At 34.7% G+C, this 15,811-nt stretch overlaps 1 protein-coding gene across 4 annotated transcripts in view; it reads right to left on the bottom strand.

The window, feature by feature from the left end:
* Positions 1-15,811, bottom strand: part of LOC125647187 (N-alpha-acetyltransferase 35, NatC auxiliary subunit-like) — a 48,026-nt gene that overhangs the window by 21,667 nt on the left and 10,548 nt on the right. For all 4 annotated transcript variants that reach the window (XM_056139657.1, XM_056139659.1, XM_048873872.2 and 1 more), the window contains 5 exons: positions 15,447-15,557; positions 4,797-4,847; positions 4,570-4,653; positions 4,296-4,413; positions 2,334-2,512 (listed from right to left, as the gene is read on the bottom strand). In XM_056139657.1, the coding sequence (XP_055995632.1) occupies positions 2,334-2,512; positions 4,296-4,413; positions 4,570-4,653; positions 4,797-4,847; positions 15,447-15,557 (543 nt within the window). The remainder of the gene's footprint in view (positions 1-2,333; positions 2,513-4,295; positions 4,414-4,569; positions 4,654-4,796; positions 4,848-15,446; positions 15,558-15,811) is intronic.

The following is a 15,811-nucleotide window of genomic DNA, read 5'->3' as shown; positions in this document are numbered from 1 at the left end:
GAGTGGTCACAGTTTCTTGATCATGTTGTCACTATTCCCGAGGAATTAGTAATGACAGGAGATCTTAATTTCCATCTTGATGACGTAACTGACTGCGATGCTCAGAAATTTCTAGATACATTGGAAGAACATGGACTTGTGCAACATGTCATTGGTGCAACACACATCCGTGGTCACACTATTGATGTTGTCATCACGAGGGAGAATAGTTCTATTTTTAATGATATGCCAACAATACAAGACCAACAGCTCTGCGATAATAATGGCAATCTGTCTGGTGATCATCTGACGATATTTACGCAGCTTAAGATCTCAAAATCACCAAAGCAGCGTAAAACAGTAACTTTTCGCAAGTACAATGATATTGTAATCGACGATTTCTTTCAGGACTTGAATAATTCCGAGGTACTTCAGGGAGGCTGAGTTAAGACCGTTGTTAAAGAAGCCCGGTTTAGACACAGAGGAGTTTAAAAACTACCGTCCTGTTTCAAATCTGCCTTTTACATCTAAGATCGTGGAAAAGGTAGGCAAAAAGCGATTTGAAGAGCACTTGTGTTCGAACGCTCTTCATGATAATTTACAATCAGCATATCGTGCTAGTCACTCAACGGAAACAGCTTTGTTATGGGTCCACCATGACATTGCAACAGCACTTGATAGCAACTGTTGTGTTGTTCTTTTAATGCTCGATTTTTCCGCTGCTTTTGACGTTATTGATCATCCCATTCTCATGGAATGGCTTGAATATTCCTATGGCATAACGGGATCAGCTCTACTCTGGATGAAGTCCTATTTAAGTGACCGGACTCAGCGTGTTGCAATTGATTCAGTTGTGTCAGATAAAACGACACTTAAATACAGCGTACCACAAGGATCCGTGTTAGGTCCGAAACTATATTGCATGTTTGCGAAACCAATTAGTGAAATATGTCGACGCCACAATTTTAGCTACCACAGCTACGCTGATGACACTCAAGTTTATCTAGTGATCAAACCGCTTGATAACTGGAACAATATATCCAGACGCCTTGAGGCTTGCTTGTCAGATATAAGTGCGTGGATGAGCTCAAATATGTTAAAATTAAACCAGGACAAAACCGAACTTATCGTGTTTGCGCCTCGACATCGAGTGAACGAACTAAAAGATTGTCATCTTTCGTTTGATGGATCCGTTGTGCATGATGTTTTGTTTGTTAAAAACCTAGGTGTATTTTTTGACAGAACACTAAGCATGCAAAAAAAACTGCTATATCAAAGGCATGCTACGCACAAGACCATTCATTACTGAAGACGCCTGCAAGACTTTGGTCAGTTCGCTAGTGACTTCACGTTTAGACTATGGAAATGCCCTTTTCTATGGTGTTAATTCTGACATAGTGTCAAAGTTACAGCGTGTGCAGAATTCAGCAGCACGGCTGATTACCAGAACTAAGAAAAATGAGCACATAACACCAGTTTTAGTGAAACTCCATTGGCTTCCAGTACATTTCAGGGTTCAGTACAAACTGTTAATGTACACATTTAAAGCTCTCCACGGTCTTGCACCTGTCTACCTTGAAGAACTGGTCAGTCCATACAATCCATCAAGGTCTTTACGATCCAAAAATGCCATGGTTATTCAAACACCAAGAGTTAAGACCAAAACGTATGGCGACAGAAGGTTTGACAAAGCAACCGCCACACTCTGGAATAACCTTCCAAGTTACATCCGCAACGAAAATTCTTTTCAAGAAAAATTCAAAAACTTACTTCTTCAGACTTGCTTATCACGATTTTATGTAAGCCATTTCCAGTGACAGTATTAATATTCTTTTTTTATGAAACCTTTTTGTATGTATTTTCTGTAGTTTAATCACGGTTTTGTGTAAGCCAGTGTTAGAATTCATATTCTTTTAATGAAACGAATATTATAAATACTGTTTTTTGTTTTTTTTTACACTGTTTTAGATATGTTCAATTTTTAATTGTAGTTTATTGTTGTTTAAATGTAAAGCTCTTAGAATAATATTTTTTATTATATAATGCGCTATATAAATACTGTAAATAATAATAAAATATTATCACAATGTCATGTGATGATGTGACAAGTCCGTCATGATAAAACAAGTCACACAATCATCTGCAACTAGTCATGTGACTTGTCTTGAACTACACTTGGATTGTTCACCTGAGGATCTCAAGTGACTAAAAGGATTTATGAAAATGAATTTCCATTGTTACAACCACTAAACCTGCAGCAATAGACTGGGGTAACTAGTCATATAATACTAATACTATTTATTACAGAACTCAAGGAGACCCAAGGACACAAGAAATTGAATGAAGTTTCTTACCATAATGATGTGGAAAGTGGTGAGCTCTGGAACAGTTGTTACAATCTGGAGCCGATACAACAGACCCTCGATGTGAATCAGGGCATCGTCACGACTACGAATCACAGTGTAGCGGGGGAAAGTGGGTGGTAACAACCTCTGATTGACAAGTGGCTCAAAACCCATTATGGTTGGGTAATCTGCAAAGATACTCGTCCTAAGAAACACTTACTGAATTTTGTTTTGCTATTCACATATTGCATACTGTATATACTTGCTTAGAACTCAGATTTTTGGGAGTTAAATGTTGACGCAAAACTATATATCCGACTTAAAGGCGAGTCCTAAAAAGATTGGTTTTTTCTGGACGTTGTAAAGTATAGCATTTTTTAAACAACAACTCTGACGATTATCATGATTATAGTTGACAAATGTCTTATCATTTACATATTCTAAGATGCAAAAAGTACAAGTATTTACATATTTTAACAATTTTATTTTAAGTGTATATTATCTATTTTCTAAATCATTTACATAACTAATTCTCTCTATAAATTCACTTACTGTGAATCTATCGTTTATCTGTAAAATTTAATTGCAAACCCAATTTGATATGTACCATTTAAAATATTTTTGATGAGATCCAATATTGTTAAAAAGTTATTTTAATTAGAACATAATTCTTGACTCTTTTAAAACTTGATTGTTTATGAAAGTAATTGTATCCCTTAGTCACAATTTTCTCGGGGCGCGTTCCACTAAATAAACGCAGTCCAATGTCAGGTGTAGGATACAGGTAATTAAGAAACAACAATTGTTCAGGTCAACGAAAGACAAATTAAGCATGGTAATCGCCAGTGATAGATCAAGTGTAGTGCGTAAACCAAAAACGGCAGACAAATTAAGCATGATAATCGCCAATCATAGATCAAGTGTAGTGCGAAAGCCAAAAACAACAGACAAGGCTGATCCACCAGGAAAATTGTACTGACAATGTTGACGAATTCCTTTCCTGTTCCGATACTCTTCAAAGTGACAATGTGTATTGGTATTGTATGCTTTTATTTTCAAAAGTGACTCAGTATTTAATATATCTTAAAAACATGCAATTATCCTTTTGTTAGTACAACATATGATACACAGTACATGTATTATCATTCTGCTATGATGTGTAGCGGTTCTTTGTTGGTATTTCTGTACTTACTTACCATTCTGCTATGATGTGTAGTGGTTCTTTGTTGGTATTTCTGTACTTATACCATTCTGCTATGATGTGTAGCGGTTCTTTGTTGGTATTTCTGTACTTACTTACCATTCTGCTATGATGTGTAGCGGTTCTTTGTTGGTATTTCTGTACTTACTTACCATTCTGCTATGATGTGTAGCGGTTCTTTGTTGGTATTTCTGTACTTATACCATTCTGCTATGATGTGTAGCGGTTCTTTGTTGGTATTTCTGTACTTACTTACCATTCTGCTATGATGTGTAGCGGTTCTTTGTTGATATTTCTGTACTTATACCATTCTGCTATGATGTGTAGCGGTTCTTTGTTGGTATTTCTGTACTTACTTACCATTCTGCTATGATGTGTAGCGGTTCTTTGTTGGTATTTCTGTACTTATACCATTCTGCTATGATGTGTAGCGGTTCTTTGTTGGTATTTCTGTACTTATACCATTCTGCTATGATGTGTAGAGGTTCTTTGTTGATATTTCTGTACTTATACCATTCTGCTATGATGTGTAGCGGTTCTTTGTTGGTATTTCTGTACTTACTTACCATTCTGCTATGATGTGTAGCGGTTCTTTGTTGGTATTTCTGTACTTATACCATTCTGCTATGATGTGTAGCGGTTCTTTGTTGGTATTTCTGTACTTAATTACCATTCTGCTATGATGTGTAGCGGTTCTTTGTTGGTATTTCTGTACTTATACCATTCTGCTATGATGTGTAGCGGTTCTTTGTTGGTATTTCTGTACTTACCATTCTTGCCCACCTGCTTATTGTCAGGCTGAATGCCCATACAAATGGTGTCTCTGATTGTTGGCAAGAGCTCTAACAGCTGACCAATCAACTTCTGGGCCTGAGGGATTCCTTCACACTATAAAAGGCAACAGTATAATATATTAGCTATGAAATTTCACCACACAAAAATAACGTATTCTCCAGGGTATAGAATTCTTGTCATAGACCTTTTTGAATTCATGTTAAAACAAATGTTGTAATTAAATGACAACCCCTACTCTTTTATACCAACCTTTTCTTTACTGAATGACAGAAGAGTCGTAAAAAACAGTCTAATGAACTTCACTCGGGAAAACAGAGCATTGGTTCTCTCATGCTGTTAAAAAGATATAAGGAGACATGGCCGATACAGACTACAAATGAAACATATTTCACATTCAATGTGTCAATGATGGATATTTTGCAAACTGTGAAAATGACAGATTCGGAAAAAGTTTTACCGGATGAAGTTTGTCTAACCTCTTGTTCTGTTTGTTCATCTCTCTCCTCTCCGACTTTACTTCTGGTCATCTTAAAAAATATGAAAGGGACCATGAATGGCTTAACAAAGTCAGAAATCTAATTCTGGGACGAGCTTTTCTTGAAAACAGATATGGAGGGAGGCAATCTTTTTCCTTTATTTTTTACTCAATGGAAAATGATGCAGTTGCCACTTTTTTCAAAATCAATTTACCGGGTATTTTTCAATACAGTGTTATGTGGCTGAAAAATACTGCACTTTAACAATTGATTATTTAATTAAACACAGTTTGTACTCATGATGGCTGAGAACTATCTGGTACTACTAATCTTAAATTATTTCAAACAAACCATTGAGAGATTTTTTCAAATTAATGCTCTCTAATGGACCTTGGTTTCGACATTTTCTTTCTCCGTTGTTTTGTGGCATCGTTAATCTAATCAAATTATGGTACATGTATATTTAAAATGACTCTAACATAAGAAGTACATATGCTACATATTTTAAATTCTCTATCTTACGATTACTTCGTTCTCGGATATGACAGACATTGATGTTGGATGTGACCTTCACCTACATCAGACATTTTATTCTACCTCAGTATGAGAATTCTATGCAGTGCGTAATCTGATTGGTGGCCAGGGATGACAAAACTTTATATCTCCCTCTCAAACATTATATCTGCCTATCATATATCGCCCCTTGGGCAGCCTTGTGCATTTTCCATAAATTTAACGTCAAAGTAGACGAAGTGTATTATACAAAAACAAGCAAGTAAATCAGCATTCAAGGAGAATGGAAATACAAAACCTGGTTATCATATCACTGTATTTCGTTGTTTCCACCTTCTAATACGTTGATGGCGCGGTGTTACCGATAGGGCAATCTCAGCTACATTCAATGTATAGATGAGCGGACTCCAATTTCAAACGCAGTTTTGTAGTCTTGCTTTGTTTCGATATAATAAACAATTTATTGCATGAATGTTCAGGAGATATGAAGATTTATTCACCCAAGAAAATCATATTCCCCTCAGGCACTGTTATAAACCTTTCCATTATATTTCACAACTACACGTTACCGGTAAATAAGGCAGTAAAGATCACTGTGTGATAGACTGGCCATCCTAGACACAGATGCCAGACAAAATGACCATTAAGAGTCCATCATACCAATAACACAGCATACAAATGCAGTTCAATTTGTATCTATCTTAACTTACATACTAATATACCAAACTGTTGCAACATTTTGTTTTGGTACATATATCTACCCTTATTCAATATGATGATATAAATGGCCTTATGTTTGTAAGATCTGACAAGCTGAGTCACTATTACCTTCTTTGTGCCTATAGCTAGCTGCAACTTAACACAAGTCTATAGCTAGCTGTAACTCAACACAAGTCTATAGCTAGCTGCAACTTAACACATGCCTATAGCTACAGTCCCTGAAACGTTCTACTTTACCATTTTTCCGTTCGCTCACTGTTCGTTCACCGTTCGTTCAGCGTGCGTTCACCGTGCACTCTCCGTTCACAGTTTTGCGTTCAGCGTGCGCTCACAGTTCGTTCACCGTTCACAAAGCGTTCAGCGTGCGTTCACCGTTCAGTCTTTTCATTATCATTCGGAACACTAAAGTGATAGCAAGGTGAAAATGAAAATTGAACGTGTGCATAAGAGTGGAAGGATACTTTCTTACTATATCAGAAATTTAATTTTGAAGTACAAAATGTCAGGATTATCCACTGTGAATGCCGAAAGGTTCATTTGAGCTTTTGTTAAAAACAATTCTAAATGAGAGACGAATATAAGAGCTTGTCGTTATGAATTTAAGCCAAGTACAAAAAAATAAGGCAGTTTCAGGTAATGAAAACCTCTTCCCCTGTGTTCACGATTTAGCATTTACAAGTTCGGGCACAAATTATTATAATTATTTTTCATTGCTTGACAAGAGTTTTAAACAAGTCACCCCCTCCCCCTACTTTGAAAAATAAAAACAAACAAACGATGCTACATAATGTACATTGTACCGTATGTACGTGTCAGAATGTCAAACTGATATAGCTATTTTTACGCCTATATTTATGAAAGACATTGTCAATAAACTGATATTTACTACTCTTGTCAAAGTTGAAACTTTTGTAACATTTGTCCCTAATGCAAATTAAGATGTAATTGTTTATCTGGTACGTTTCTGCATTAGCCTTTAAACATTCTACGGGTAGTTCAGTATAATAAACAGTTTTATCTACATTAAATATATATAAATATTGCACGATCTAACTGCAATCTATGGTCACATCAATAATAAAAATAGAAAGTTTTGTACTGACTATTTCCTCAGGTTTGATGTAGCTGCGACAAATGAATGACACAAAATGTAAGTAAGAATATTTAATACTGTTAGGAGTGTTGAGGTGTTGACACAGGGTATACCGTCCATATTGTTTGTTTACTGCATCTATCTTGACTCCTTTTGGGGGTGTTTGTTAATTACAGGTATCCCAAACGTTTGAAGCCATACATGAACACCTGTAAATTCTGGATGTCACTACACATGTAGACTATAGTGTTTTCCTTTTCACATGCATTGTTTATATATTATACCCATGCATTAAATGTATCTGTTCTTGTAATGGTATACACAATGTACATACAAAATTTGCTTTTGTTTGTGTAGCATTAAATGTATCTGTTCTTGTAATGGTATACACAATGTACATACAAAATTTGCTTTTGTTTGTGTATGACTGTTGCGTGTATTAATGTATAATTTGCGATAATTTCATGAAATATATACATGTATACTCGGTACTTGTACAAAAATATATTACGTTGAATATATCCAGAACTGTAAAATATGCTGTATCATGATTCCGGTTTATTTCATTTTTTATTAATTGATGAAATATACATGTACATGTATTTTATTACTTGATTATGAAATAAGTAAAATCCCAGGGAAAAATCCGAAACATTCCGAGTAAATAGATCATTTTGCGTTCAGCGTGCGCTCAGTGTTCGTTCACTTTGCGCTCTGTGTTCGCTCACCGTTCACCAAATTACGTTCACCGTTCGCTCTGCGTTCGTTCACCGTTCGCTCTGCATTTGTTCACCGTTCGCTCGCCGTTCAAGTGGGAAAGAAGAATGTTTCAGGGACTGTAGCTGCAACTTAACACATGTCTATAGCTAGCTGCAACTTAACACATGTCTATAGCTAGCTGCAACTTAAAGGGACTGATTCATGATTTTCCCCAAAATTTTGTTTTTCACTTTTAATGATCAAAATCTACTGTCTAAAGTGTTTGAAAGATTCCACAAGAAAATTAAGGTTATACATTATCACAGAAGCTCATTAATAGAGAGTTTATTATTTTTTTGTAAGCAAAGATTGCGGTATGCTATTGTTTACGAAATTTTCAAAAGAAATGGATAGCGATCTAAGTATATTATATCTTTCACATTTCAAGCATTTTTGGGTGTAAAATGTGTCATCTAAAAGTTAAAATTTGTGACTATATGCAAAATTAAGATGCATTATATTACAAAATCAATTAATATTTCACTTGTTTGTTTACAAATAGAGACTAAGAGTCTTTGTTTACATAACACAGATTTAAGGCTAATATATTGCTTTCATTCTTGCATTTTAAAGGTAAAAATTTTGGCTGTCAACATTAAATGAGTTATATTTTTAATGTTTAACATCAAAAATGAAAAATATTTTTTTCAAAAATCGTGAACCAGTCCCTTTAACACATGCCTATAGCTAGCTGCAACTTAACACATGCCTATAGGTAGCTGCAACTTAACACATGCCTATAGCTAGCTGCAACTTAACACATCCCTTTAGCTACAGTCCCTGAAACGTTCTACTTTCCCACTTGAACGGTGAACACACGGTGAGCAAACAATGAACGCACACAGAGCAAACAGTGAACACACGCAGAGCGAATGGTGAACGCACACAGAACGAACGGTGAACACACGCAGAGCGAACGGTGAACGCACACAGAGCGAGCGGTGAACGCACACAGAGCAAGCGGTGAACACAATTTGGTGAATGGTGAGCGCACAGTGAACGCTAAGTGAACGGTGAGCGCACGGTGAACGCAAAATGGTCCATTCATTCGGTATATTTTGGATTTTTCCCTTGGATTGTACTTAATTGATAGTCAGGTAGAGAATATATATATGAATACATCTGTTTGTTCATTTCTATGCAAGTACTGGATGTATATTTCTTAAGAAAATAATCGTAAATTTCACATTAATGCACATAGCAATTATGCACAAACAAAAGAAAATTTCATATTTATATTGTTTACAGTATTACATATACAGATACACGTATACATGAAAAATAGAAACATATATTTCATATTATTTAGAATTCTTGACGTTTTCGTAAATCATGAATAGTGGTGTGTCATCTCTGTATACTACATGTAATTATATATTTTGACTTAAGATGCATAGTATTTAATTTCTTAATCCAAGAGTACAAATGATGCAATAATGTACGTGAATTAAAACATTTTTGTTACGCAATCCTTTGTCTTTTTAGGCTTTTATATAGAAGAAAGTCTACTTGTATTGAAAAGGTTACCTGTAGGTGTCCAATAAGTTGACAATTGCTGTCCATTATTTTTAAGAATGGACAGATACTGTCCGTTCTTAAAAATAATGGACAGTAATTGTCAACTTATTGGACACCTACAGGTAAACCCAATAACTTATTAGACATCTACAGGTAGGCTGAAAATAAGAGAAAGACAATACATTTGTCAAAGAGATACAAATTTAATTTTAAATTCCCTACAAGTAAGAATCAACACAGATATTGGAAAAATCACTGAAACACTTAAAAATGATATTTCCCTTTAGTAGAATTCTCTGCTTCAACTTGTAAGATTCACAATATTTTAATTCCATTGGCCATTACTATATCGCATCAAAACTGAAATTTGAAAGACATATTTCCATACTGTATTTGAATTTCGCTGGATTCAGAGGCACATTCCGAAACTTCTTCACAACGCTTTTTTATGTTTTCTTTATTAGCATATCCTAATTCTGAATTATTATTTTCGCTTTCATCAATAATTTCACTTCACGAGATAGTTGTATTGGGTTCTTTTGGCTGACGTTAATTATTTCCTCATCCAAATATTCGAAAACACAATACTTTTCAGATCAAAATTTGACTTCATAACTTTTTCACCCTCCATATCCAGAATATTTCCAATACTTTCACTAAAATCCTTCAATTTTGACTGTGCAATGAAAATGCTCTCCCCATCAGAGGAAGACATTTTGATATATGCCTCAGTACTATATAGAGTGAGTGAATATAAAACCTGCAGTTGAAGACTACTCATCTGACACTGTCCAATAAGTGAACAAAAGAAACATATTTCTACGCAAGACTGGTTATATTGTCAGATTATTCAAAATAGCTTTATTCATAATTATCATTGTCAATGGGTTTACCTGAGACTGTCCATTCTTAGAACAAAAGATGTAATGTTTTAAGTAGGATATAAGCCTCAAACTGTCCATTCTGTGAGAGAAAGAACTGATCTCGGCCAGTTCTTTCTCTCACAGAATGGACAGTTTTTGGTTTATATCCTTTACATAAAGATAGTCTAGTAATTAGTGCCAAGAATTTACAGGTATATATGCATGAATTCTAAATTTAAGAGTGCGGTCGTTTGGATTACACGCTATTGAAATCATCCCCGAAAGGAGTCAAAATGAATGCATTAAACAACCAACATGGGTAGAACAGGTACCTCGTGTTGACACCTGAACGCTTGTAAATAGTATAAAAGGTTTATTCCCACGTAGATTTTGCGTAATTCACTTTACTGCAAATACATGTATAGTATATCGACCTGAGGAAATAATCCCAGAATTAATGTACACATGTACAAAATAAATAGTGTGACCATGAATTTACATATAGATTGTGCAATACTTGTATATTTTTGATGGGGATAAAACTGTTTATTTTACTGAACTATACGTATATCATATGTGGGGCAATATTAGAGACAAACGATTCAAAAGTTTTAAATTTGGGGAAAGGAGTAAATACATTTATTGACAATGTCTTTCATAAATATAGGCGTAAAATAATCAGATATACTTTCAAATCAATTTGACATTTGGGCACAAATGTGCATTGAAATGTACAGTGTAGCATCTTTTTTTTAAGTAAGAAAGGGGGTGGGGGCTTAAGAAAAATAATAAACTTAAATAGAATTCTTGTCAAGTGAGACAAAATGAAATATAATAAATTGTGCTTTTGCCCAAACTTGAAAATGTTACAATGATAATTCGGGTAGGGGCGAGGTATTTATTAACTGAAACTGCCTCATTTTCGTATATATACCAGTGCTCGTTGCTCATTCTTCACTAGATGTACATGTATAAGGGTTAAATTCATAACCGAAGGCTCTTGCATTTTTCTCTCATTCAGAGCTTCTCCCACTTTTTAACCAAACAATACTTGTGTTATGTAATGATAATAACAATGATTTATTCTATTCTTTGATATTGATAAGTGATCTGCAGTTTTCCTTGAATTTTTGCAGTTGATAATCCTGATATTTGTACTTTATAAATCAAATTTCTGATGTAATAAGAAAGTTTACTTTCATTCTTATGCGCACGTTCCTTTTTTTTTTCATTTTTGCCTTGCTATGAAAATCCTTTGACTTTGGTGTTCCGAATGACAGTGAACGGTGAACGCACGGTGAATGCTTTGTGAACGGTGAACGCATGGTGAGCGCAAAACTGTAAACAGAGAGCACACAGTGAACGCACGAAGAGCGAACAGTGAACGCACAGAGAGCGAATGGAAAAATGGTAAAGTAGAACATTTCAGGGACTGTAGCTGCAACTTAACACATGCACTTGCAGTCTTCACGAAAACTCAGTGGTCCGAAGACCGAGGCCAGTGAATTTTAGGGTCGGGTCAGTGAAATTAAAAAATCAGGAAGTCCGATGGGCTTGTAGACTTTTTGTAAGTCACATTGAATATAATGTTGGATTTAGATATTCTAAACGTCTTATTTACTTAAATTACCAGAACGATAACTATGTCTATACTTGTAATTGTCAAGATAACTTGTACGTTGATCACGTGAATATTCAACGAACAACTTAATGAAACAACAAAAAAGGCCACGTTCTGTATCGCACTGCACACCGGTAACTGCTGCTTTATTGCATTGTCAAATTAAAATGAACTTCGTCAATTGCAGTTATGTCTGATTTTATGCAATTTCTATAGTTTATAGAATTAATCAATCGTTTACATTTGATGTTGGTAGAGAAGGCTACTTCCTAAGGTGCACTCAGGCTGTTTTCATGTTTGTGAAAAATACGTGAATTTGTTGTTTGCGGGTGAAGAAAGAGAGAAAATACCATGCACGGTGTTGTTTTTCTGGTATCGACAGAAAGGATGTCTTAGGGTGGATATGAATATGAGTAATAAGCCTAGTTTCAGTAAATTAATTGTACAGTTTTACAATGCATTCCATAATGTATGTGATAAACTTGTACTATGGAAATTTTGGGGGCCAGTAAATTTCACTGTGGGCCAGTAAATTCAGACAGTTCACTGGTCCGACTGGCCAGCAAGTTTTAAATGTTTTCGTGAAGACTGCACTTGCAATTATTACAATGTCATCATGTCAGTGCAATTCTTGCATGAAAAATCCCAGTAATAGTGCAATCTGCTACTCAATAAACTGTTGGAAGTTCCAAATTTACAAGTCAATTTACACCAGTTCACCTTTTTCAGAAAATGTAACCATATTTGTGATTTTGTGAAGTATTTTCCATTCTAGAAACATTAAGCTGCACATATTGAATAGATCATGATTCATTCAGAGGGCAGTACAAAATATTTATCATTATAGTAGATAGGGAAATTTATCACGTAGTTTCCAGTTGCAACATATTTGAATAATTCAAAGTTTTTATGATTGCATAAAGGAAGAATAATTTGATGAATGTACATGTCCTACAAATTTGCATTATTACACAAGATCACAGATGTTTAACTTATCCTTCATATTTAGATGGAGAAGGTCACACCCCATCTAACAATACTTTAATGAGCTGCTTTAATACCATCGATCAACCAAAATGCTGAAGAAGAAATTTTACAAGTACAGCAATAATTTTTTGAAAACATTTCATTTCTCTGTTCCAAACAAGATTATCTCCCTCCAACTCCAGTAAACATAATGTACTAAAGAAGTTAGGGATAAAAAATTTAATGATATTTGAAAAAAGTGTGTTTTCAAGATACTGTTGAAGGTGTCAACATTAAGGCAAATGCGGATACATATGGAGTACATATACGTGAGAGGATCCATAATTCTTTCTCGGGAGAGTGGATTCCAACCCATGCGATTTTTTACCGGGGGTCCACTCTATACTTAGGATACACACTTAACAATTTACAACTGAAAGAACATAAAGATAGGCAAATCTAATATCTACTAAGCCAATTCAGTGGGGAGGGGTCAAACCTTCGGTCTCTATGTCTTCCTGATATAGCCTCTATTGATGGAATAAAGATGTTCAATTGAAGAAAAAATTCTCTGTTGTATAATGAACATTGCACATTAAGAAAAAATATTTTCATATGTTTCCTTAAATTTTATATAATCAAAAACTGGCACTTGATTGGTTTACATACAGGAAAAGAAACGTTAATTGCTGTGATTCTGAGCTAGACTGGGGAGATGGTGGTAATTGCTGTGATTCTGAGCTAGACTGAGGAGATGGTGGTAATTGCTGTGATTCTGAGCTAGACTGGGGAGATGGTGGTAATTGTTGTGATTCTGAGCTAGACTAGGGAGATGGTGGTCCTTGGGTGGGAAGTAGTCTTGCTAACAAAGGCGAAAGATGAACTATTTAATGTTCCTATTTGGATTGAACCATCATGATGAAATTATTCCTCTCATTATGAGAGCCCTTGTAGTAGGGAATTACCTAGTCTTACTGAGGGCAATGCTCATCCACACTGAGTATATATAGAGTGGTTCAGCTGTTTACCAGACCTCAAACCTACAGGGCTAAAATACTCTCCTGCACTTCATTTTTGCTCCTCCTTTGTTTTGTCAGAATCAGAAGGAACTACAGGCAAAACACTGTACAGCTAAATAACAGGCATGGCAGCCAAAATTAAACTTGTTTTTTCATTCAATAGGGGCTAGATTATACAAGATACTGATTAATGTCTTTCCGATATCTAGCTGTCTATTTCAAAATATTTGCTTTACTCCCTTGCACAAAAAAACCCATTCTTCAAATAAGTTTTTTGCCACACACACACACACATTCAGTATAAAACAAATAGTGCATGTAGGTAACACTGAAAATTTCATCTCAAATGCATCACTGTTACCCTCCATTACATGCAGTATCTACATAACATTGTCATGAAAAACAATTTCAGTGTCAATCTCTACCTAGAGTTATCGTTCCTTACACTTAAATATACCTCTGTCAATGTCTAAAGAGTTTTTCCAAGATTCTTGTAAACGCCCAAATAAAATATGGTTTCCACTTCAGTTGCAAAACACATATGTAAATAAATCAATATCAATATGTATATATCACGTTTTCTGTGATACAAGAAGCATTGAATTGTGTTGAAACGTGGATATTGTCTGATTACACTATATAAGGTAGACATGCATTGTAATGGGAATAAAAACTACAATAAGCTGTCCTACATTTTCCTGATATTTCGTAAATTAGTTCTTAGTTTTATTTATATGAACAAAAAGGTGGATTTACATGTGTATAACACTACTGACAGAGGTGTATGTGAGTACAAGGAACAATAACTCTAGGTAGAGATTGTTTCAGCGTGTTTCCTTGGGGTTGTTGACTTGTATATTGTTTAATGTTCCGATTGAGAATTTTTCACTCATATGGAGACATATAGCTTAGAATATTTTAAAATTTCAGTGGCTGATTCTTTGCATCAAAATTATCTGGTGATAATATGACCCTAATAAAGGAGAGGCATATAGTAATAAAACACATTCATTTTCTTTGATTGAAGAATAATATTAGAGGTTAGGTATATTGATTACAGCTACTTGTCCAGACAGAGAAGATAGGCAGACATATGTTAACATTTATATTTCCAATGTTTTTTTGTCTTCAATATCTTTACCAACTGAAATCATTTCTTCAAGAATGTAAACATAGTGCGCATGAATCTTGATAAATATAGTGCGCCTATTTTAAAGGCTAGGAATTCTGATAGAAATGAAAGTAAAATGTAGATGTAAAAAATAAATTTTATTTTTGATGTGCTTCATTAAGCCCTTGTGTATTTTCAAATATAAAAATTTATTTCTTAAATGTTGTGGCCATTACCATTGATATTGTATACATCATATTACAAAGTTAAGCTAGAATATATGACTTGAATACATTTTATTGTCCATGTACTATAACATTTACAATGGGCTTAAACATAAATTTTTATAACATTACACATCTCCCTAGAGCACACATAAAACAACTAAGACAACATTCCTCCTTATTTTGTCAAATGAATGAAAATAACACAACACTAATCCTTTGCAAGAAAGTTGAAAAACTGACCTTGAGAATTCTGTTAAGGTCATCTTCTACTTCCTTCATCATCCCTGTTGCCCTGACATCAGTCACATCAGCAGCCATCTTGAAGCCATATGTCATACTCTGGAAATCCTCCTACAGTCAGACATAAATATGAATGATATGAAAATAAAAGTTGAATCAAAACCAAGAGATTTTTTGTTACTACATCGCTTACCGCACTGTAAAATGTAATTCAGGGAAAGCATTTTTCTTTTGTCAATGTCTGACATCTCTGATATCCAGAAATACATTATATGTTGTCTACTGAAACCATCGTCACGTTACATCACATTGTGAAAAGGGGAATCACTCTAAAATCTGTCCCAGTTTTTGTATTAATTGTTTAC

Source organism: Ostrea edulis, chromosome 6 (assembly GCF_947568905.1).
Source record: "Ostrea edulis chromosome 6, xbOstEdul1.1, whole genome shotgun sequence".
NCBI lineage: Eukaryota > Metazoa > Mollusca > Bivalvia > Ostreida > Ostreidae > Ostrea > Ostrea edulis.
The sequence above is the reverse complement of the archived record's forward strand: the minus strand, read 5'-3'. Positions and strand labels throughout refer to the sequence as shown.